At 34.1% G+C, this 26,131-nt stretch overlaps 2 protein-coding genes across 2 annotated transcripts; both read right to left on the bottom strand.

Annotated features, from left to right (window-relative positions):
- Positions 1-293: 293 nt before the first annotated feature.
- On the bottom strand, positions 294-2,441 carry LOC131653047 (protein BYPASS1-LIKE-like). Its single transcript, XM_058923083.1, has one exon. It carries the CDS (start codon positions 1,784-1,786, stop codon positions 632-634), a length of 1,155 nt encoding a protein of 384 aa, XP_058779066.1. The 5' UTR covers positions 1,787-2,441; the 3' UTR covers positions 294-631.
- Positions 2,442-6,432: 3,991 nt separating this feature from the next.
- On the bottom strand, positions 6,433-13,560 carry LOC131653048 (uncharacterized). Its single transcript, XM_058923084.1, has 12 exons — positions 13,246-13,560; positions 12,315-12,380; positions 12,145-12,220; positions 11,967-12,044; positions 10,358-10,455; positions 9,302-9,375; positions 8,829-8,916; positions 8,437-8,594; positions 8,141-8,183; positions 7,845-7,910; positions 7,244-7,321; positions 6,433-6,804 (listed from the first exon to the last, which is right to left on the bottom strand). The coding sequence occupies exons 1-12, from the start codon at positions 13,408-13,410 to the stop codon at positions 6,736-6,738; spliced, it is 1,059 nt and encodes a 352-aa protein (XP_058779067.1). The 5' UTR covers positions 13,411-13,560; the 3' UTR covers positions 6,433-6,735.
- Between the last annotated feature and the right edge of the window lie 12,571 nt (positions 13,561-26,131).

Below are 26,131 nucleotides of genomic sequence, written 5' to 3'. Positions count from 1 at the left end.
AGCCTATTTTATTAAATAGGCTAGACTTAGGCTATTATAAAAGCCTATGAAGCCTTATAGGCCGGCCTATATTTTTATATATATTAGAAATATGTTAAATAAGTTGGTTCATGTATGTATATATATTAAAAAAAACTAAATAGGTTACCATATATATATATATATATATATATATATATATATATATATATATATATATATATATATATATATATATATATATATATATATATATATATATATATATATATATATATATAAATGCTAAATAGGTTGACTTATATATGACCTACAAGACTTCTTAAGTTATATAGATTAATTGAAAACTTTAATGAGAGACAGGCTTTTTAAATAGGCTTTCAGGCCAGGCCAGGCTTTTAAAAAGGTCAGGCCAGGCCAAAAAACTGAGCCTATGATAGGCCGTAGGCCAGGCTTAGGCCTTTTAAGTTTATCGTAGGCCAGACTCAGGCCTTCTAAAGCCTAGCCTAGCCTAACCTATTTCCACCCACACACCAAAAAAAAAAAACCCATTTACAAACCCAACTCATCTTTTGCGGTTGTTCTCCACAATCTTCACATTTCTAAGGAAACCACAAATCACATCATCAATTTGATGAAGTTTTTATTACTATCAACCAAGAAACTCAATCCCTTCCATTCTACCACGAACAATTCTATGAAACACTTCCCTAACTTGTATTTCCAAAGGATTCAATCCATCCTTCAAACCTTCACAAACATTCACAACATCTTCCACTTTAGCTCTAACTTCATCTTCTTTCTCCTCACTCAAGGGAAACTCCAATGAATCTGCCATATCATTCATCACCCTAGCACACTTCTCAATCTTCTGAATCTCCTTCAAAAGACCACACGAATTCTTCCTCTCCCTTTTCTTCGATTCCTCAAAAATCCGCTCGTGGAGCAATGTCACCGGAGAAGCCCAAGATAGCTGCCGTGGAATCGAAAAGTTGAGATGTAACCCCCTATCTTGACAAGGAATTGCAGCCACAAGTGCCCACATTGTAAACAACAAAATCGAACTCATTGTATAAATAGCCAATGCAAGACCATTTGTAGCAACAAGATCATTATTCTTAGGAAAACAAAGATTGTTCCCAATTGCTTGTAGTTGTCTAGTAGCTGACCAATTTCTCGATACACTCCAAGAAAGTGATCTAAAATGACCTAATGCAGATGAATCTTGTCGATGATGATAATGATGATGATCTCGATTAACATTGTTTCTACCAAATGACCTATTTCTAGATGCAAATGAAAAAACATTATTAGAATCTTTATTACTATCATCAAGCATACCAATAGCCAAATCAACAAGAGCTTTCTTAGCGCGACGAAACTGTCCTTCACTAATGATTCTTTTATGATCCAAAGCACAAAGAACAATCTCCAATAGCTTCTCCCATTGTCTAACCATTTCAACACCATCTCTAATAGCATTGCATACATCCAATGCCTTCACACTCCTCTCATAAAACTCATTCACCAAACGATCCAAAGGCGGTTTACACACTTTCGATCTATGGTTATGAAGTATCATTCTGAATTCCTCTTGGCAACAAAGGAATCTATCTAGAAGATTCCTAACCCAAGAAAGTGACAACAAATCATTGTTGGAAACAGAAGATAGTTCATTGAACCTATCAGTGACATGTTTTTGAAACAAATTAAGCTCATTTTCTAAGCTTGAATTTTCCATAGAGTGAACTTGATTAACACGTTGATTCAAAATAGAAGAACCTTGATATTCTATTGTAGAACGCATTCTCACATAAACATCAATATCACAGACCAAGTTGTCAAAACTGGAAAACTGAACCCAAGAAAATTGAATTTTTTTCTCAAATTTGAAATTTTTTTGAATGAATTAAAATACCAAGATGAATTTTCAAAGACCAATTTCCGAGAATGAATGAATTAACACTACGGGAACAGAAAAATTGAAATTTTAGGGTTTTGAAATTGGTGAAACAGAGGAATGAAAACTCAAGATTGATTGAAAACCCAGGAAGGAATTGGTGAATGGATTGAGGAAAAGTTGAAAAGTGAGAAACTTGATGAATTTGGAAAACGGTTGATAAGAGGGTTATATTAGGGAAAATTGAACCGCGTATAATAAGGTTGTTGGAAAATTTAAAAGACAAAATTCAAAGGTAACGAGTACGGTCACTCGGCAAGAAAAAGACACAAATCTTTTGTGTACTTGGTCTGTCTTATTTGTAATCCTCAGTTATACAAATATCTACATCTACTATTTTATTATACAAATATACAACATGTCACATTTTAATTTCAGTACCTATAATTTTGTCTGTTTGATTTTTATTATAGGAAGATAAAATTATAATTTTTGCAAATATATCATTTTAAAAATTTTTTAGCCTGAAAAGATATTGTCACGTATTATAGAAGGGAGGGGTAATTAATATGGAGTAAATAATTATTTTATTCCATTAATATGTAAAATGATTTTTTATGATAATTTTTAAATGTTTTTTCTTTATAACTTTTTGAAGTAAATTGATTTATAAAATATATTAAAAATTTAAAAAATGATAAATAAAATGTGTATTTAAGAATCAAAGATTAGTTAAAGAGATATTTGATATTATTTTGAAATTTGGATAAGGTTTAGTATTATATTGTTATAATACTATATTGATATTAAAGTATATAATAAAATTTTAAATATATTTTTACAAAATTAAAAATTAATTGATATATAAGTATCAACAACTTGTTTACATCAAAGAGAATAACAATAACCCAAATTTCAATAATAAGGTGAGAGCCTCATTAAAAACCATTGTGACACATTGGCAACACATAAAAAATATTGCTTCCCACAAACAAAGAATGTCACACAATTATCCTTATAATAGAAGAGGTCGTTACTTGTATAAACAATACCCAATAGTAAATCAAACTACTCTAAACTAAACTAAACAAGACCCTATTATCTAATGGTCAACATCATTTGACAAGACGCCCTTTCTTGTATCCTTCATGTTCGCCTGGTCTGGAGTGATCATGTCCTCATTCATGAAAGCTTCCTTTAGTGGTTAGGCTTCCAAATTCATGTCAATGGCAATCACGTCCATTGTCCTGAGCATCTTCCATTTGAGGCTCTCTACATACCATTTCTTGGAGATATCCTTATCTCTCTAAATACTCCTAACTCGTCCATCTGAGAGTGGGTACTTCTTACATAGATACAATGTAGATATGGAAACTCTCATCTGGTTAAATACGTGGCACCCTATAATCATGTTATATAAGGAAGGTGCGTCAATGACAAGATATCTTACCTTAATATACTTGGAATTTCCTTCTGCTCCAAAGGTAGTCTTCAATGTTATATAGCCTTTCAATTGTACTTGTTCGCGCGAAAAATCCCACCAACGATCCTTGGAAGGGTTTGAGGTCATTTAGTTCCAAGCAAAGCCTCTCAAAAGCATCTCAGTAGAGGATGATGTTTGTGGAGCTTCCTTAGTAAATCAAGACCTTCTTTATCTCCCAATTGTCGCATATTACGAAGATAACCATGGGATCATCTTTATGTGGGTGGATGTTTGCAACGCCCTTCTTGAAAAAAACCACCTCAGCTTCTAGATCTTCTAACTAGTCAATATCATAGTTAGTGGGAGAGCCTTCTATGGTTAGGATTTGGCGAGCATAACTTATATGGGCGGAAGTGGTCTCTCTGCCCCCAGCGAATCCTCATGCGATAGTATTAAGAGTATAACGGATAACTTTATTATCGCCCTTACTTGGTTCTTCCCTTTCTTGGATCCCCCCCATTAAAACTAGATTTGTCTGACCCTCGAATGAAGTCTCCCTTGTCATACTTCTTCAGGTGCCCCACTTGGATAAGGCTCTCTATCTCCTTCTTGAGTTGATACCAATTCTCAGTATGGTGTCTCTTGACTTTGTGGAACTTGCACCAACTACTAGGTTCAGGCCCCATAACATCTGCCTTTGGAGCTGATAGTTGAGGAATGTTATACATGTGAATGACTTCTTGCCATATCTACTTCCAACAAGTGTTTAGAGGCGTGAAACTCTCAGTAGATTTTCCATTTCGCTTAAACATTGTCTTGTCCCTAATGGGCAATGTATATTGATTTCTTTGCAATTTTTGTGAGTCGTCGCCATTGAAAGTGTGCTCTTTCATGTCTCTGAATTTCATTTTAGCATTGTTTTCCACACCCTTGATGTAACATTCCATCCGAGTCACAACTTTTGCCAAGGACGTCGCTGAACTCTAGGCAAGGGATTCGTTAAAATGTTGAATCTCGAGCCCATTCTAAAATACTCCTACGAACATGTCCTAGTTGATATGAATTACCTTGATCGTTGCCTCATTGAAGTGGAGGAGATATTCCCTTAAGAATTCCGAGGTACCCTGACAAATGTTAAAGGAACTGGTGGCGACAATCTTTTTGTGCCTTCTTGCTACAAACTGATGGACCAATTTCTTCCCTAAGTCTTGATAGTTGGTGAAGGAGAGTCGAGGCAAGCCCATATACCATCTTAGAGTTGCATCTCTGAATATTCTAGAAAAGGGTTTGCATTTCAAGGATTCGGGGGATCCAATGATAGCCATTAGGATATTGATGGAGGTAACGTGCTAATACGGGTCACTGCGTCCATCAAACTTAACTAATGAAGGCAGCTTAAAGTTCTCCAGAACGGACACCTTCCATATCTAGTTTGAAAGAGGTTGAGGGTTTAACATCTCTCCTCGTCTATAGGACCTATATCATGTTGGCACTATTAGATATGGAGGACATCATCCTTCAGAGTTTGATTTTAAAGACGTAGATCATCCATAACACTGTGCATCTCTGCTATGGCACTTTCTTCGCCTTTGGACTATTCACCATGATGGTCAGAGAGGTTGAACATGAGGACAATAATTCAGCAGTGTGTTGTTATGGTAGCTCAAGTCAGTTTTACCGGACCCCGTGATTGCCGCCAATTGTACATGCTAAAAAGTACAATATGTGACAACTCTAGATAATTGTCATAGATTTTAAGGTATATTGTGGGGTTGAAAACTAGCTCACGTAAACGGCGAGAAGCTCTATGTATGTGGTTTTCTATATCAAAATGAGATTGACCCCTCAACTTCAGCATTGAGATATTTATACTAAATTTGGCATGGATCCTATGTCCGTGAAAATATATAGTAACAACTTCTAAAAAGAAAGGGTATTGGATTATAAATCTCCTTGTATACAAAGGGAGCATGGTTAAATTCTTCGCAACTCATTGGATTATAAATCTCCTTGTATACAAAGGGAGCATTATAAATCTCCTTGTATACAAAGGGAGCATGGTTAAATTCTTCGCAACTCATTCTACATCATAACAGATCGTAGACACGTCACTTTTTCATTTTTCTATGTCAAGAGAATTATTTCAAAAAAAGGGTGAGGCATTCAACATTTGATAGACAAGCAGACGATCTCGGAGCATTCATAAAATCCTTAACTAAAGTGATGTCTCACTCTTACTGTCTTTCATAAACCCCTTACAAATATATCAATATGAATTAGTTCTCGTAATATACATTGAAATAAATATTAAAATAAAAGACTTTTTATATCATAAAGATCAATTTCTCAATAAATCAAATTTGCATGTAGTACAATTTTTGAAAAAAGTATTACATCCGGGTTTAAGGAACTCAAGGACAGCGGGGACAATGATGTTAGATGAATAGGACATATGTTAAGGAGTTGGGGTACTTTGATGGATGAGAAGTACACGTGGATTAGGAAAGGTTTGATTTGACGAGTATATGGTCACTGGTCGTTAAATGTCACCTTCAATTCTCTTCAAGTGGTGGTCATCATGGATGAATAAATAGTGTTTATGATATTGGTAGGCTCAAATGTCAATAAGAATGCAACTTAGTCTCCGTTGGCGCGTCGCATCAACTCGGTCTCTTTCTACTAGAATCACAATTTTTTTGTTTTTTTAAGTTATGTTATTTATATGACATTGAACATTTTTATCTCTATTTTTATCTCTATTAAGTCTTTGTTGTCTTCTTTTCCTAACTTTGAGGTAAAGTTTGTAAAACGCCAAGCGAATTCGGTTGCTCTTACGTTAGCTAAGGCGGCCGATTCTTGGACTAGGCGTAGTTTATTTTACACAAATCCTCCTTGTATTGAATCTTTGTTGATTAATAATATAAGTTAATTTTATGTTTGTCAAAAAAATAGGGATATCCTTATTATATCTCGATCAAGTGTTGTTTAATGTGACAGTTATTGTTGTGGGGACAATGAATTAGGTTATTTGTGAACATGAGATCATCCATGATAAAATAAAATGTCGTATAAAGTCTCTCAAACAATGACACAAAACTTATGGCTGTAAATAAGCTCAAATAAATCAATCTAAACAAGCCCTAATTTCTTCATTCATGATTATGCATCAATAGGCAATAACAGAGAGCTTAGTATCTCCCAATTAATATCCAATTCCAAATTATTGCCAAATACGTTTTCCTTCTATTTGCCTATTTATTCAATAACTGTCTAATAACATAACTACTACCTAATCCATAACTGTTGCCTAATAATATAATAACCGCTGCCTAATTGATTCAGACCATTCACTTTTGAACCTCTCAGCTACCACTCATTGTTTACAAATAAAAAGTCTAATAAATTACTTGAGAGATCAAGTTATCAAATTCACTTACGCAACATCGGCTACAAATATGCTACCCGAATCACACCATCCACCCAAAACATCTTTGTTGGAGCACTGCAAAGTATAACATATAGTAATATTAGACAGAAGTACACAAGTTTGAGCCCACAAATGTCAAAAATAAGTTGAGAAAATTTTCCAGAAAAAGAAAATAGAATTCTGCTAAGGTTATTTATGTGCCGGGTTGAATCAGAGGTGTGAATGATATAATGTTGGGCCTAAGTTTGACAGAATTTAACACTGAAGAAAGAAGCATAATCCTTGAGGAATCATAACTTTGATAATTTAACTAAAGAGCGACCGAATAAGAAACCCTTTGCTTAGTATTTTTGGAAATCTAACAGAGTACAAACATACCTTAAAAATGCAAATCAAACAAATATAAAAAGGATTACCAAAAGTGTGAGAAAAATGAGACAAAACACTTCTATAGAGTAACAAACCCAAATGCATACGTATCTGAAATCTATATATGAGCTTTTAAATACATTACCTTACTAAAGCCAAGCCAGTTCGAGTCGCCTCTAAATGTAAATAATTTGTCGTGTTCTTTCCATTGTCCGCAAAACACCTGAATTGGTTTCTCGAAATTATACAAGCATTATAACTTATAAGTATCCAAATGAATATGAATTGGAAATATTGTTTTCAATTTTTTAACATTTTTAAACTCCTAACATGTGCAGTGTATATTTCCACAAACCCATTTAAATTTGTAACAATTATATCACTATGGCAATTTGTAGAAAATGTTAAAAAACTTAACAAGTTAGATGAAAACACAAATGGTTATTATATTATATCTCTAACATGCTACATTGTGTAAAAGCCTTTTCATCTTGAAACACATATAATGCACAAACTGACCTATCTTGCATTCAAATTCAATTTCTTGAACAAATGAGCATGACAAGGATCAACTCTAAACCACTTTATCATGCCAAGCTTTAATACTATATCATAAATGAATGTAGAAAATGAGATAAATCCATTTGTAGTTTCCACACACTTTTTTCGTTATTTTTTATGCCGCATTATCTTATTGAACTCAACAGTTTTACATTTGCCATTAAATTATTTTATAAAAGAATTACCTCATTATCCACCCCTTGAATATACATATAGTCAGGATCAACTGTTGAGAAAGCTAGCCCGGTTATCTGCAGTATTTATGAAGACATAGTCAATTCATTTGTAAATAGAAGCAACAATAAACATTAAAAAAAATGATTTTCTAATTGAACAGAAGGATATCAACTTAAGCATAGTGAGGATTGACTGTAAGTAAGTTTTATCATTTCTTTGTATTCCATGACATGTTTCCTAGTTTATTTAGATTGATTGTGTAGAAAGATCAAGGATGAGTGCATTACTAAAAGTTAAAACTTACCTCAAATTTTGAACAATGCACCCATCTAGACAATGATGACCATCTATATGGAGTAATTTATGAAGCTTAGTTAGGAAAATGTAAATGTAAAAGTAAAATGAAAAACAATAGGAGAATATAGGAACATTATCATCAAAAAAGTTTTTAAAAAAATATAGGAAGTAGGAACAAAGTCATAGGTGTACACTATGTTTATATAGGTTGAATTTGTACACGGATTCATACAAAAAAATGACAAGTCATGATTGCAGAACCATTTTTTGATGTTATTCATTAAAATGATGACGGCAGCTAACCTGCGCGGATCATAAATAGTCACAGTACGATCAAGCCCACCAACGGCAATATTACCGGTGGAAGAACTGCAAACAGAATATAAGGTATCGCCTGGGGTACCATTAATCCGATGTACACAACCACCATTTTCATTCATTCTCAAGTCCCATATAGTCAGCTGCAATTGAAAAACAGATGAAGAAAGCATAAAACAGAATTCATTATAACCTATTAAGTACAAACGTTTAAACAAACATGTCACACAACACAATACATACATTTTTTTATAAGCTAGATTAAAATAAAGGAAAAATAACAAAAACCTGATTCTAGAAAATTATATAACATCGACACAAGATGTACACACGAAGGACACAATTGAAAGTTATAGCTATACATCTAAAAAAATTACCTGGCTTCCTTCAGTAATGGCTATCAGAGAACTTTGATCTCCATTAACAACATTTTGCGTGAAGTTTATTGAAGTAGGGTTCCAGAGTCTGCAAGATGACAATTTAACTAAGAGGATTAGAGGAATGCTTACATAAAAATGTAAAAAGATAAAGAACTTGTCAGATATTATTACTTCTGCTTTCGGTGCATAGATTCAAGTCAACTGAAAATCAAAGTATCCGATAATCTATGTCCTAGGAAAGTCAAAAGAAAGGAACAGGAAAATGAATTAAAATATTTAAAATTGTCTGCACAAAAAGCAAACCAGAGTTCATCGAGAAGAGTAAAAGGAAATCTCTTTCAGACCTTTCAATATAAAAATTTCCATTAAGTCAGAAAAATTAGTAAGCATGGAAAGTGCGTGAGTTTCCTATCAGGTAGGACCTTGGGAGGGTAGATATATGGTAGAAACAAAGAAATAAAATTGCTTACGGTCGTAATGTGCGAATGTGCATGTCCTGGTCAAAAATGTCAACAGTTTTGCAAAAGCTACGAGCAACAGCTGCCTGGGTAAAGGAACCACTTGACACAATTAGGGAAAACCCATATGTACGTATGAAAGAACTAATTCTCATTTTCTTGAGCAAGCATGACACACTGAAGCCTGAGCTTCTATGGTTGTTTTATTGATTTTCTTATGATGGTAAACACCAAAAGCTAAAAAATAAGATTTACAGCTATGCTTGTATTAACGTATCACCAATGAATTATTAGAGAGAGGAATGAATGTTCCCCTACAAAATGTATCCCATCACTATTAATTTTTTTAATTTTTCAAATTTTTTGTGTTTATCTTATTCTAAATGGAGCCCTCCATTTGAGAAATACAGAGATCACTAATCCGAGAGGGAATGTGTAGAAAAAATTAGACAAGCAGGTGGTACAAAATCAGAAGATTTAGAACAAACATAACAAACCGTTTTTCACTCGCTTTTGTCCCATACCCAGTTGTACAGTACTACCCTTTCTCTTACCAAAATCATCACAAATTTACGTACGAATACGAGCCCTACCCCAATCCTCCTCCTCCTCCTCCCTCTTCCCTCCAATCTCCCCCATTCCATCTGTCTCTTCTTTTCCTAACCTCCTTTTACATTTAATTCTTTTTTCATTTTTTAGCATATAATTTAAATACAAACAATTCGCTAAAATATAGTAACAATTTTTCTTCGGGTGCACAGATATTAGCAAATTATATCTAACCTTACAATATTTAAATTAATGTCTAATTTTTTTCCACACATTCCCTCTTGGATTAGTGATCTCTGCTTTTTTCAAATGGAGGACTCCATTTACAATAAGATAAAGACAAAAAAAAATTGAAAATATTAAAAAATTTAATAGTGATGGGATACATTTAGTAGGAGAACATTCACTCCTTTCTAATAATAACTAAGTTCAGCATGTCCTGAAAAAGTCTTACATTTTTTTCACATGAAAAATAAATGCGTAGATAGAACAACCAATAATGGTACTAAAAGAGCTCACCATAGACATTTGATTTGGGTTAAAGCAGAGTCCTGACCAACTTCCTTCCCCAACACCATTATCAGACGGCAAGGCTGAATACGTAAGTCGGTCGATATCTACAAATTTGTCGAAATACATCGACCTGAACTTAGTTAGTGATAGTACATTAGAATTTGGGTTGTAAGGTGAAGACTATCCACTATTTATAAACAAATTTCCAAGCTTTATCTCATTCAATGTGCGGCCCTTAAGACACCCTTCTCACATATAAGCAAATTTTCAAGCATTATCTCTTTCAATGTGCGAGCCTTAAGATACCCCTTTCACACCAAGGACTGAATTTCAAATGTGACCCGGGTTGCTTGACTGCAGTGACCTAATTGCAGGTGGCTTAACAAAGCTATGATTAAGATTAATTTCACAAAATAGATCTTGCCAAGTGCTACAAATATGATCCGATATCAGACATGAACATGTGGGGATCTGAGAGATGTGTTACTGTCCTAATAAGGAAGGGTTTTGGGGGTTGGGAAATTACAAGAAAATAATGTTTGCAAGTTAGCACGACTTATGGAAGCCCAAGCTTGTCATTATAGTCGGTGGATATTTATTTGAATTATTTCTGATAGTCACATACTATCAGAAATTAGGCCTAGGTAGATTGGGCATGTAGAGAGAAGACATATGGATTATATCAGATAAAAGAGAGTCAAATCTCTAGAGGTAGAAGATTTAGAAAAACTATAAGAGAAACTATGAAGATATTGAGATTAGTGAGTTCGATATAAACATGGTTTTATATAGAAAATTATATTCCCACTCCCTCCTTTTGATAAAAGTGTCTCATTTGCACTTTTTCTTTGTCTCAAAATAATTGTCCTTTTACAATACCATTACAAAATTTTATTTTTTTTCCCACTATTATAGCTTTACTTATTAACTTCCATTTTATTCAACTATTCCAGTAACTACAATTAATAAGGAAATAACTTCCATTTTATTCAACTATTCCAATAACTATAATTAATAAGGACATTCTAAAAAATGGTACTAATTTTATCATTAAAACCAACACATCTAATTAATTTTAGACAGATGAATGGCTGCTGCCATTTTGCCTTATCAAACAACCATCAGTGAAGTGGATTACATTCTGGAAGATCACTGTGAATTTGCTTTCTAACTGCAGTTTATTTTCAACTGAATTCTATTTTTAATAGGACATTTTTGTGTTTGTCTCTCTTGGTAGAAGAATGAGTAAAATTAATATAAACCTTAATTAAACTTTTGGTCCCTGCAGTTTAATCCATGGGCGATTTTGGTGCCTCTAGTTTTTTTTGAGTGAATTTAGTCTCTCTATTTTAAAAATTATTGAAATACAGTCCTACCATCAATTGTATTTCACATAAATCCTTTAAAATCTCATGTTTTATATTAATATTTGGGGCTATCCATAAATTGAGAAAGAATGTATATCTTCCTTTAAAGATACTAAAATTGAAGGCCACTACATTTTATTCTACAAAACAGACTTCAAGTAAAACTTAGTCAGAGACTCGGAGCTGTTTATAAATTGAGAAAAAACTTAGTCGGAGACTCGGAGCTATCTATAAATTGAGAAAAGTACCTTTACCAGACGCATCAAGTTTGGATACAATTAGACGACCATATGAATCCACACTTCCCAACAGTAAGTAGCCAAGGCCTGAAAAGCATCATAAGTTAAAACATTATAATTGCTATATAATAGCATGAACATTTTACTGTGAAAACCAAAAGAACATTCATGATGCAAAATTACATACTCTCTGCTTCAGCGAGAACAATACTCTGAATTTCAGAGCGATGAGGACAGCGTTTGACTAACGAAGGGTTAATAATCTACAAATAACCAGGATATCCAAACTTACAAGATTAACATATAACTGGATATAGAGAAATAAGCGAAGAATAGATTTTCTTTAAGACAATATACCTTAGTGTGCAAAGGTATTAAGAGGCTTTCTTTTCCTTTGGTAACTGAAGTTTGTTCCAGAATGATCTGGAGAATAAATGTAAATAATAGTTTAGTAAACAGAAATCATTATTGGTACAACATAAAGTTATGTTGTGTTTTAAATCAAAAGAAGTGATCACACGGCAAACAATAAAGCAGTTGGTTCTATTGTGGATTTGGTAAGGGTAGAAGGCCATGTTTTAGGTCAGCGGCAAAAACGGTATAGTATGAAGATATTACTTTAGAAGGAACAATAAAGACCTGGGAACGAGAAACTCTAAGACCCTTATTATTCCTCTGGTATTGGTCTAAGCCTCTGTGCTTCAAATGTCCAATTATGAGCATGGGGGACGTGTAACGTGTTGTGAATCACATATTGCTAGAGATATATTCTATGTCGTGTTTATATGACTTGGGCAATCTTCATTTTAGAAGTCAGTTTTATAGGTTGAGTTAGACTCTAAATATTAATTCTAAGATGGTACCAGAATCATTGATTCAAGGACCTATTTATCAAGTTTAGGCTTATCATAGATCTTTTATTAGGTCAAAATCTTTGCTACGGCATCCACACTCTAAACTAAAGGGCATGTAGGTAGTATTGCAAGGAAATGAACCAGAGATTCCTATCAACAAACAACAAAACTTGTTCTAGAACAATATTCTTCAATCCAAGTCTCTAGTATACCATCTGCACAAACCCATTTGAATGCATTTCAAACATTTACCGTTATTTCATTAATCAATAATGTACACATTGTCCTACTTAAATTTCCATAATTTCAACACAAAGTTCACAATTTTTTAAAGCATGTAAAACAATAATCACTTTTACACAAAAAGTTATACATGCAAGATTATAAATGGGTTAGGAAAATGAAATTGAAAAGAGGGTTTGTTAAGAGTAAACCTGGAGTTTATAAATGTCAGGACCAGAAGCAACGTAGAGAAAACAAGAATGTCTATTGCGGGTAACATGGAGAGCTAAGCGAGTGGGTTGAATGGTTCCAGGAGATGGATTGGTGATGAGAGAGGACGGAATCACTGCTTTCATCAGGCATTTTGCCTCCAACATATCTCGTTTTGTTGGTGCCGGGAAGGTGTTTGTGTTTTTGTCTGTGTGGCTAAACTCTTGAGAGAAAGGGTCCACGGTTAAGTAAACGTCGATTAGAAAAGAGGGTACCCTTTTAACTTAAGTTTGATTTAGCACGACATTGGGAAGTTGCAAGAAGTGCGTTTTTTATTTATTTTAATTCCACGTATTGGTCCCATGGAGTAGTTTGATTTAGCACGACATTGGGAAGTTGCAAGAAGTGCGTTTTTTATTTATTTTAATTCCACGTATTGGTCCCATGGAGTATTGAACCATGACCCAAAAATAAATGTCAAACAGCCCTCACCACTGGGCTGGCTGCACGTTAGTTTCTGTTACGATATTGCTTTACCTTACATATATTAACTACTCTTAACTTACCATTAATAGTTACTACCTCCGTTCCTTTTTATAAGAGAAAATTCACTTTTTAGATTCATTGAATAATCAATGTATCTAGTCTATAAAGAGACCAAATACATTAGTTATTCAATGAACCTAAAAAAATACTTGTCTCTTATAAAAAGGAACGGAGGTAGTATTATTTATTAGTTAATAGTTAATTTTTATTATTTGTTTATTAGTTAATAGTAAATTAAATTAGATTAAATGAATATAAACTAATATTAATTAACAACTTTAACAGTAAATTAAATTAAATTAAATATAAAATTAATATAAACTGTTTAAATTAAATTAATTAAATTAAATATAACGTTAAAAGTAAAATAACATTAATTAAATTAAATTAAATTAAATGAAACTAATATTAATTATAAAATATAAACCAAATTAAATTAATATAAACTAATATTAATTAATAGTAAAAGAAATTAAACTAAATTAAATATAAACATTAATATAAACTATTTAAATTAAATTAATTAAGTTAAATATAACGTTAACAGTAAAATAAAATTAATTAAATTAAATATAAACATTAAATTAAATTAAACTAATATTAATTATAAAATATAAAGCAAATTAAATTAATATAAACTAATATTAATTAATAACGTTAATAGTAAAAGAAATTAAACTAAATTAAATATAAACATTAATATAAACTATTTAAATTAAATTAATTAAGTTAAATATAACGTTAACAGTAAAATAATATTAATTAAATTAAAATAAATTAAATTAGATATAAACATTAATATAAACATTAAATTAAATTAAGTTAAATGAACATTTATATAAGGTCTTTAAATTAAATTAGAAATAAGCATTTATATTAACTCTTTAAATTAAATTAATTAAGTTAAATTAAAATAACATTAATTAAATTAAAATAAATTAAATTAAATATAAACATTAATATTAATTAAATTAATATTAATTAAAAACGCAACCAGCTCAGTAGTTATTATATTTTAGCTAAGGAAATTGCATAACACAATCCAAAACGTAGCTCAGTGGTAAAGTTGAGTTTCATGTGTACTTTGGGTCATGGGTTCAATATCCCATGGGACCAATTTTTTAAGCTTTCTCATTTAATTAGTTATGAACCAAATAATAAAATAATAATTAAAATGCCACATAAGCCAAGCGAGTCATTAAAAATAATAATAAAGAATTAAAAAAAAGTTGCCACATCACACTTTTGGATGATGTGGCCTGATAAAGGTTCAAAATCGAACTTCTGAAATTTTACGAGGCACTTCTTGCAACTTTTTTTTTGGCAGGGGGTTTTTCAACTACACCCCATATGGCAGGGGCAAAATAGGTATTAACCCAAAAAAAAAACTAAAATGGATAATCTACCCGTATCACTTCATTCCGTTTTCGCTTTTTTATAGACATTTGAGTACAAAATAGGTGATTTTTGTACCTTTATATAAGAAAATTTCTTTATCCACCTCTCTATGGGGTCACCCCAGCGAAAACCCCAATTTATCCATGCTTCGGAGATGCATCTCTGAAATATTTTCTTTTCTAAATTTTCTCAGACTTCGGAAGTGCATCTCCGAAAATACCAAATGGGGGATGTTTTCGGAGATGCACTTCCGAAAACACCTTTTTCACAATTTTTGGTGGTTTTCAGAAATGCATTTCCGAATTATGCAGAAGTCTCTTTTTTTTATGCTTTTTCTAACAGTCCGGTACAAAATATATACAAAACGAGTAATATATACAAAACGAAAACGCCGAACAAAACAAACGACATATCAACGTAAAATACTAATATAATAAATAAAATCCAAATAATATATACAGACCGAGTCATAGTGTGCAAAATATACAATCCAAATACAAGAAAAATAAACCTGAACCCCTACTGGGTATGTCTAACTCTCTCTCCCTGGGACCTCCTCTGCCTCCTGTATGCCGCCGCACGGCCCAAATCACCGACGATCCTCTCCACCACGGCGACTGCCTCTGGACCGCCCTGATCAATGATACCTCGATCCAACGCGTACCGCCCAAGCCGCTGGCAGATCAGCAGGAGATCAATGGCATGGTCATCCTCGGCCGACTGGTTCTCTAGGATCTCCTCGTATGCTGGCATATGAGCGCCGGGAGCGTCGGATGTCATCAGAGGATGTGACACCCGATAGAACCATGTGACATACCCCTCCACACTATGTCAGTCCTGGGTGACCTGCATGCGACGATACTCCTCCGGGACCACATGACGCTCTCAATCCGCAAATATGCCAATGAACTGCACTCGGGTAACTGTGTCGGGAGCAGCCTTAAAAGGTGACTTGGGTATCATCTGCACAAATCCAAACTGCCGCATGCACCGCTCAGGGAGATACCTCACCATGGTGTTGGTCCCGCATGCCAACCAGCCAGAATATAACGAGATGCTATCAAAACCGACAACAACAGTGTAGTCGCTGAATGGCCTCCAACTGATGTCATCGTGCATCGTGCGGTCGAGGTACCCACGGTATGGTCCCACTGCATTGTTTCCCCTCTGGAGAACGTATCGGGCGGCCCTGGGCATGGCGTCCTCGTATGCAGAATCAACGTGGAAGTCGTGGATGCGGGGGAAGTAGGAGATGATCCAGCTCTGAAATACAAACACGATAATGTATTAAAAAATAAATACGAACCATAAATAAATGTGAAACAATTAAAATGAAACGTACCGTCAGGAGTGTGCAGGATCCGGTCAACTGTCTGGTCCTCCAATTGGAGGCCTCATTCAGCTTCTGGTATAGGTATACCAGAATAGCTGACCCCCAGTTCCACTGGTGAACGGTAGTCAAGTCCATGAAGTAGCGGAGGTAAGTCACGTCGACGTATCTTACACTCTTATCCACAAAGAGTGCAGCGCCTACCACAAACATGAACCAGCATCGGAGAGCGCAGGCACGGTGATACTCCATAAATAGGGCGTTACCCGCCTCCTCGGATTCGGTCGCCGCCACCAGGTGGTTCTCGAAATAAGCGCTCAATATGGAGAACCGAATATGAGGCTCATTTGAGGTCTGACATTCAAAGTCAGCCATATCTGGCTCCATACTCAGATAGATCGTCATTCACTCGATGGCTTCAACCCTTTGGATCCGGGAATGGTCCAACAACATCCCCCTAATCGACAAGTAGAGAAGACACTGCACATTGTGCAAGGTGATCGTCATCTCCCCAACCGGTAAGTGGAAAGAAGACGTCTCTCTGTGCCACCTCTCCACAAAGGCCCCCTGCATGCCGTGGTTGATGGTGGTATACCCCGTCATGCACAGCCCACCTAGCCCTGAAGTTATCACCGCGTCGTTAAACCACTGCGCCTCTGGTTTAAAGAGACTGAAAATCTTCCGGGCGTGGCTCACCTGTTTTAAAGTATGTCTCCCCTGTTACAACAAAAACAAAAAAAATACTGTTAATTAGACCGTTAAGAAAATGTGGAATAAACAGCTAAATAAAAAACGGTTAAATAATAAAGTCAGACAAATTATAAAGAATACCTCTCCCCTCAGACACGTCGAGCGACGTGCTCGTGGTAGGAAATCAACAAGGTCGTGTCAATGGACCCTCCCGGGTAGCCCTCCTCCCCGTGCGGAGGGTCAACATCCAGTACCTCCTCCGCCTCCTGGTATCTAACTGCCTCAGCCTCCTCCTCATCTCGTACCTCCTGCTGGCGGGAAGAAGAGACCCGAGCCAGACGATTCCTCGATCCAGAAGAGGAAGTACCCTCGTCCATCTGCACAGGTACTCGCACACGACCCCGTCCCTGCGTTGACGCCAGTTACGCTGCCCGCTCGCGTCTAGCCGACGCTGTCTGGGTCTCTCTCCCCTGTCTGATGCGTGCTGGATTGCCTGCCATATTCCTAAAAACAATTGAAATCAATAAGAATGTGAAACAATTGAAAAAACAAAAAAAAATCAATTCTGGACCACTTCGGAAGTTCATTTCCGAAACTGGGAATGGAGTTGTTTTCGGAAATGAACTTCCAAAACACCCCCGTGAAGCCAACTTCTGCAACTTCCATGGCAGACCCCAAAATCCAACATTAAAACATGTTATAATGCTTTTAAACAACCTAAATACTACTACTAACCTACCCATATATCATTTTTGCAATTTCTAACCACCCTAAAATCCATTTGAATCATAGATCTAAAGATTTAGAAACTTACCAATTGAAGTGATTGAGTAGCTTTTGAATGTGATTGAGTAGCTTTTGAGTAGCTTTGATGTAGACCTCAAACATGATTTTGCAAAAAATCTGAAGAGAGGAAGTTTGATGGTGATTTAGGGTAAAAACAAATGGGGGAGAGGGTTGTTTTGCTTAATCTGCAAAACGTGCAGTATTTCAAAAATGCACTTCCGAAATCCTGTTTTCGAAAATGCATTTCCGAAATAAGATAAATTTTGAAAAAAAAAAGGGTTAATAGTTATTTACCCCCTGCAATAGTAGCGAGATTCGGTTTACCCCCCTTTTAAAAAAAATTTGGATTACCCCCTGTAATATTTGGGCACCCCCCTAAACGTGTAAAAACCAGGGAGGAAAATCAAAAAAATATATTTTACAGGGGGGTAATTTTCCCTCTTAGGGGGCAAAAGACTTACAATTTTAATATTATAGGGGGTAATGCAATTTTTTTTTTAAAAGGGGGATAAACCGAATCTCGCTACTATTGCAGGGGGTAAATGATTATTAACCCAAAAAAAGGCGTTTTCGGAGATGCATCTCCGAAAACAGCATTTTTTTGCATTTCGGAAATGCATTTCCGAAGTTAGGGGTATTTTGGATTTTTTGCCAGAGGTGACCAAGAAGACATGGGGGTGGATAAAGAAATTTCCTTGTATAATTGGGCACCTATGAAATTTTCAAAATATTCTTAGGTAAATCCGGAAAGGAAAAATATATTTGGATGCACCAAATATTTTTTGGGTCTAAATTTAGTTTGGAGATGCATCTTAAAATATATCTCAAAGGTAAATTCGCATATACATCTTCAAACTATGTGTGTGGAGTTAATTCAGAGATGCATCTCCAAATTATTACTTATGTGTTATTTTCAGAACCAATTTACTAAGATTGTGTTGTTTTCTATCCAAACTAATTTTAATTCGATTAAAATTTACATTGTTTATTTTAATGATTAATAAAAACGAATCTTATAGAACAGAGTAATGCGCTGATAAAACCAAATATAATAATACAACAGTTGTTCTCCAAGTCGATGAAAGAAAAATAAAATACAATCAAAAGCATAGTCTATTGAATATGTCTAATCCTAACACCCTAGCATATATAGAGAGAGTTAGGATACGTAAGTTTATTTTGACACAAAATCTTGTCCATTAATTTTTTAGGAAAAATACTCTTTTTCATCCTTAACTTGCCTCGAGGTGCATTATGGTCCCTTAACTTTTAAAAAATTCAAATCAATCCCTTAAGTCTTAAAAACGGAACACGTAAGTCATTTCCGTCTATTTACTGCAAACGGGCGTTTAAGTCTGCAGACGTTGGAGATGACATGGCTTGTCTACTTCTTTTTCCCATTTTTTTAAATCCCAAAAACCAAAAATTTCCAAACCCAGAAAAATTCTAAACAGTCACATTCATTAACACCAGAAAAATCCAGAAACATGATTAAATTCAGAAACATCTCATTAACACTTTCATCACATTCATCGTCCCAAAACATGATTCTTTTGTCAACAACAATATGAAAACCTCATCATCTTCTAAATCAATTAAAACTAAAATCAACAATAACAACTGAAACTGAAATCAACAATAAGCACACAAAGGGGTTTCCAATTTGTTCACAACTTTTTCTTTCCAATTTGTTTATAAATTTTTCTTTTCCAATTTGTTCTTTTTCTTTCTAAAATGCTAGGTCTGGTTTTCTTTCTCAAATGTCTTATACATCTACTGTTGTGTTGATTTGATTGATGGTGGTGAGTTGAAAATCGACGACCGGTTTTGATCAGAAACTGCAAACGAAACTTGTTGCAACTAATACACACACAAAGTTTAAGATCAAACGAAACCGAAAATGAAACACAATAGTGAACAAAATACCAAATAGCGGCGGTCTTTGAGAAGCTGCAAGAACGTCGTGATGATGTTGGAGTTTGGACGGTGATGGAAAGGAGATTGTGGCCACTGTTTGCAGTCATATAAGGGTGATACGTGAGTGTTTCGATTTCAGCAAAATGAAGTGTTATTGGTGGTGTGTTAATAGAGGGAGTGTCGGTTGTGTTATATGATGAGGATATGGTCACGGTGCTTGTATGGTTGAGGTTTATTGCTTGATGAGGTAAGAGTTATTTCGGGAGACGAGAGAGGAGAGGAGTACGGTGTTGTTTGAAGTTGCAGTGTGTGTTTTTAAGGAGATAGTGAAAACTCCGATGGAGCTTGTTTTTCTTAAGCAAGTTGCTTTGTGTGTGTGTGTGTGTGTGTGTGTGTGTGTGAGAGAGAGAGAGAGAGAGAGAGAGAGAGAGAGAGAGAGAGAGAGAGAGAGAGAGGAGAGAGAGAGAGAGAGAGAGAGAGAGAGAGAGAGAGAGAGAGAGAGAGAGAGAGTAAATGCCACGTAACACATCAACCATGTCCCATATACACTCATTATGAACCCTCACTAACTGAGACAAACGGAAGGACAAACCTGATTCATTTTTAAGACTTAAGGGATTGATTTGAACTTTTAAAAAGTTAAGAAACCATAATGGACTCCGAAGCAAAGTTAAGGAACAAAAAAGAGTATGTTCCTTCTTTTTTTTTAAATTTGGAGGTCCATATTTGTTTAATTTAATGGATATAATTTATTTTCTTATTTAATATTAAATGCAATTTTTTTAAATCAGGTTTTCTTTTTTAAAAGAACAAATTACATTTAAAATTAAATAAGAAAACAAATTATATCTATTAAATTGAACAAATTCCAAATTGAATGAATAAATATGGACCTTCTAATTTTTTAAAAAAACTGAATGGACAAAATCTAGTGTCATATAAACGTTAACACCTGGTGTGTGTGTGTGTGTGTGTGTATATATATATATATATATATATATATATATATATATATATATATATATATATATATAATCATATATATTTTATGAAAGATCTATTTTAACAACATGCACCTTAGAGTGCATTTAATCATTTTGTAGTTAATGCTTGTTAAAACACACCCTCATAAAAATAAGTAGGTGTATTTTATCAAGGTGTGTTTTAGCAACATGCACCTTAAGGTGCATTTAACCATTTTGTAGTTAATGCTTGCTAAAATAGACCTTCACAAAATTAAGTGGGTCTACGTTAGCAAATCCCATATATATATATATATATATATATATATATATATATATATATATATATATATATATATATATATATATATATATATATATATATATATATATATATATATATATATATATATATCGACAGGATCAAACGACTACAAGGTGTCAAACTTAGTAATATGACACTTTCAATAACTCTTTAACGTAAATTCGTATAGTAAAGTCTATCGTTGGATTAAAAGCTAACATCATATAGATCATGCATGCCCATAAAATTTAACATCAATCGAAAATCATTTGATATGCTAAAGAGAATCATCAAAATTAACGGTTTTGTTAGATTTTTGTAAGACTTTGGTTTTTATGCATCTCGTTGACATATTAAATGATTTTTGATTGATGTTAAATTTTATGGACATAATATATATATATATATATATATATATATATATATATATATATATATATATATATATATATATATATATATATATATATATATATATATGTTCAATCCAATGGTGAATTTTGTTATACGGATATGCGGTAAAGAGTTATCGGAGGTGTTATGTTACTAAATTTGACACATTGGTGTCTGATCCGCTGTCGCACACGAATCAAAAACGAGTATTTTGTAAAACTGTAGTTTAGCGGTAACGACAACTTGAATATCGTTCTCACAAGGATTCTTGTATTGTTATTAACCAATAGAAACTATTATGAGGGGGTTTATGATTTCAGAATCAACTTATAAAACAGATTAAGTGATTAAAATAAGTGATTAAATAAATAAGTTAATCTACTGTTTTCAGGTTCCTGCTAATCATTGATTTTTACCTTACCAATTCCCTAAGCGGCTTCGATCTCTATTCGATTTCAATATCAAATGACAAGCGCGAACTTATATAGAATAGATTGAATTCCTATTTTCCGAATTAAGCAAACGGATTAAGCCCTCGTGAATTAAGAAAACACGAATTACAAACGCGATTCAACGACTAAGCGACGCAAATAGCGATTAAAGATTAGGAATACAATCATACAAATTTAATCAACACATTCCATGAAACAACAGATTAAGCAAATGTAATTTCATAAAATAGAATTGAAAGAGAAACGAAATTGAATTGGTAAATTAAAAACCTCAAAGCGTTGGAACGCGATTACAGTAGATCAACTCAGGGAATTAGTGCTCCATCATAATCGTGAAAGAAATAATATTTTTCATCAATAGAAGGTCAAAGTACTGTAGCGGCTGCCAACCCTTATAAAACAAAATAAGGTTTTCACTAAAAATCCAAACCGGGTCGAAAATATAACCCATACCCATAAAAAATGACCCAAAACTAAATAAAACGAAGGCTGCAACTTAAAACGAAAACTTGGAAATTATGCGCTCCGAATCTGACTTCGACTTCAACAAGAAAGTCGTAGCTCTATGTCTTAGATTTCCGGCGATTATTAGAACGCCTCAATCGGATTCCTAGAACTCCAATTATGATCGTTTCCGTGAAAGCTGTCAAAGCTGAAAATAAAATACGAAAATCAAATAAGTATAAAAATAAACTAAATTATAAAAACACATTAAAAGGGAAAAATAACCAAAATAAAACATGGAAATGTAAAAGTATAAACATAGAGGATTGTGTATCAAAATACACTGATCAAATTCCCCCACACTTGAACTTTTGCACTCCGGGCAAACTGAACAACAAAACAAAGAACGCACAAATACATCAATAGTTACTCATCCTAGGCTACAACTCATCTTCGGTAAAGTTTCCATCGGTAGGTACTAATATTGCACACTAAGGACATCGTAAGAACACTAACCACAGTTATGCAGACATTAGCCTCCTAAATACACAAATCAATTCAAATCATATTATTATACCATAGCCTAACTTACTCATCCTTTTTTGCTTTTTTTTCATTCAGGCGCAATCACATTAAGCTCGTTATCTCCACACACTTATAGCAAGACGACCGGTTAGTGACTCTGATCCTATTTTGTGGGTTCTGGTACTTATGTGGCATAACCCTTTGTTTACTCAGTTGTAGTTGCGGGGGATCAGACCGTAATCCTCCCTACCAAGTTCAGCACCAGAAACCGCTGAACCAACTAACAAAGAGTCTTGAAATCTTTTTTTTTTAAAGTTCCACAACCGTTGGGTTAAGTGACCGGGTGAGGGTCACCAAACTTAGAAGGTGCATTACCTTTTTTTTCTTTTTTTCGGAACATTCACTTATATTCATCGGCTTCCCTGCGTAAAGTGTGTGAGAGATGGTGCCGACTGTTGAAATAGACTACTCAAGAGCTGTCAAAGAATGAGAATTTAAGGCTAAAATATAATAACAAATTCAAATCAATTTCCATATGCAGGAGACTTACGGTGTTAGAACAATATCGATCTTGTGAATTTTTCCAAGTCTCCGCAAACTCGACTCAAATCAGTCTGTAGCCTAAAACTTTCAAAAATATACTTTTTTTAAGAACTGAAAACAAAACAAAAACAAAAAAAAAATTTGAAAGAAAACAAAACAAATAAATGATTCCCTCCCCCACACTTAAGACATACATTGTCCTCAATGAAAGAACATAAATATAAAATAAGAGTGAGAGAAAGGAAAGAACACACCCGAGTAGTCAAGGAGGATATGTGATCACATAAGCAGCCTTTCCCAAAGAGATATATTCTACACTTTCTTCTTTCAAAATGGAGATCTCATGGAGTAGCTTTGGGTAATGCCCATTGAACTTGAAATTTTTATTAGTGCCTTCGCCATTTATTCCAGGATCAAAGAAGAATCTTCGATAAGTAAAAGTGTTGAATGGGCATGTGATCTTCTTTTCCACAACATCAGAGATCAAAAGATTGAGGGGCTGTCTCACTACTTTTGTTTCATCTTCCCCTTCAATTAAGACCCTATGCAAAATCATAGATGGGCTAATATCGAGAATTTCGGTCAAAGTCCACCCAATCACATTCTTATGCTTCTTAAAAACCTGCAAAATCTTATTTTCTTGATCAAAATCAAGGTTAGAAGAAATTATAACCGGCAACATTTCATTCATCTCTAAATAAGCATATTTAAGATTTTCAGGAATTGGTTTCAGCTCAGGGGAATGTGGCTGCTCAATGGAAGGAGTGCTCGGGGCAGCCGAGATGTCAAGAGTATCAGCTGCATGAACAACTTCATCGATAACAACTTCACCTGTAGTAGATATGTTACCCTGCAAGGCAACATCAATCTCAGCACATACAACACAAATATTAGTGTCAGTACAATCAGAACATGAGTAAACATCATCAAAATCAGACAGTGATGGAAAATCAGATGCAAGCAAATTAGTACAAGTATCATCAACATTTTCAGAAAGCGACCCAATTTGAAAAATAGAATGCTCTTCCAAGGGTTGTTGGTTTGATCCTTGAGCTTGCTTCATGGCATTCATCAAAGTGGAAAGTTGTCCAATCTGTGTTTGCAAAGTCTGAAGAGTAGAATCTATTTGTTGTGATACTGAAGATTATTTGCAGCCATTTCTTTGACAATATCCTCTAGTGAAGGTTCGGAAGGTGCACAACACATAACCTCAAATTCATTCAGATGCTTATGCGGATCCTCACCTGCAAAACCATTAAACCTAGGCAACAAATGTATTAAACCAGATTTCAATTCAAAAGGTACATCAACATCAGGATACACAATGCATAAGTTCGCATCAGGGGCAGCCAACTGTCTTAAGGTTCTTTGTTCAGCCATGTTATCAACAAACACAGAAATACCAACTATGTCCCAAACAGGCAGAAACAAATAGAAAGAAGAAAATGATTAAAATAAATTCATAAAAATATAAAAACACTAAATTTAATCTAATTAAGACAAATAAGAATTTTGGGATTTTTTTTGGATTTTTTCGACTCTATGAAAACAGTAAAAAGTTCATTAAAAATAGAAAAACGATGAATTTGGCGATTTGGGGTCGAATTCTTTTAGAATTTTATTCTAAAGGAGTTCTATTCGTCGATTTTTTTCTGACTTTGTGGAAAAAATTCGGAACGATTTGAAACAGTAGCTTTCAAACTCACCTGATAGGTTGGAAAACTTATCACCGTACTGCAACCGGAATTGCAACCCTGAAAATCAACAAACACAACACAAAAAAAATTCTAGCAACAACACTATGACTAATATTAGTTAATAACGACAAGAATCCCCAGCAACAACGCCAATTTGATCCGCTGTCGCACACGAATCAAAAACGAGTATTTTGTAAAACTGTAGTTTAGCGGTAACGACAACTCGAATATCGTTCTCACAAGGATTCTTGTATTGTTATTAACCAATAGAAACTATTATGAGGGGTTTTATGATTTCAGAATCAACTTATAAAACAGATTAAGTGATTAAAATAAGTGATTAAATAAATAAGTTAATCTACTGTTTTCAGGTTCCTGCTAATCATTGATTTTTACCTTACCAATTTCCTAAGCGGCTTCAATCTCTATTCGATTTCAACATCAAATGACAAGCGCAAACTGATATAGAATAGATTGAATTCCTATTTTCCGAATTAAGCAAACGAATTAAGCCCTCGTGAATTAAGAAAACACGAATTACAAACGCGATTCAACGACTAAGCGACGCAAATAGCGATTAAAGATTAGGAATACAATCATACAAATTTAATCAACACATTCCATGAAACAACAGATTAAGCAAATGTAATTTCATAAAATAGAATTGAAAGAGAAACGAAATTGAATTGGTAAATTAAAAACCTCAAAGCGTTGGAATGCGATTACAGTAGATCAACTCAGGGAATTAGTTCTCCATCATAATCGTGAAAGAAATAATATTTTTCATCAATAGAAGGTCAAAGTACTGTAGCGGCTGCCAACCCTTATAAAACAAAATAAGGTTTTCACTAAAAATCCAAACCGGGTCGAAAATATAACCCATACCCATAACAAATGACCC

The sequence above is a fragment of the Vicia villosa genome, linkage group LG2 (assembly GCF_029867415.1).
Source record: "Vicia villosa cultivar HV-30 ecotype Madison, WI linkage group LG2, Vvil1.0, whole genome shotgun sequence".
In the NCBI taxonomy this organism is placed as follows: domain Eukaryota; kingdom Viridiplantae; phylum Streptophyta; class Magnoliopsida; order Fabales; family Fabaceae; genus Vicia; species Vicia villosa.
This window is presented reverse-complemented; position numbering and strand designations above follow the sequence as displayed.

Excerpts from the sequence above, each read along its gene's own strand:
- LOC131653047 (XM_058923083.1), bottom strand. The coding sequence starts at position 1,786 with ATGCGTTCTACAATAGAATATCAAGGTTCTTCTATTTTGAATCAACGT.
- LOC131653048 (XM_058923084.1), bottom strand. The coding sequence starts at position 13,410 with ATGTTGGAGGCAAAATGCCTGATGAAAGCAGTGATTCCGTCCTCTCTC. Across the intron at positions 12,221-12,314 it reads TAATACCTTTGCACACTAAG|ATTATTAACCCTTCGTTAGT; the intron begins GTATATTGTCTT and ends GGTTATTTGTAG. Across the intron at positions 6,805-7,243 it reads ACTGGCTTGGCTTTAGTAAG|TGCTCCAACAAAGATGTTTT; the intron begins GTAATGTATTTA and ends TATACTTTGCAG.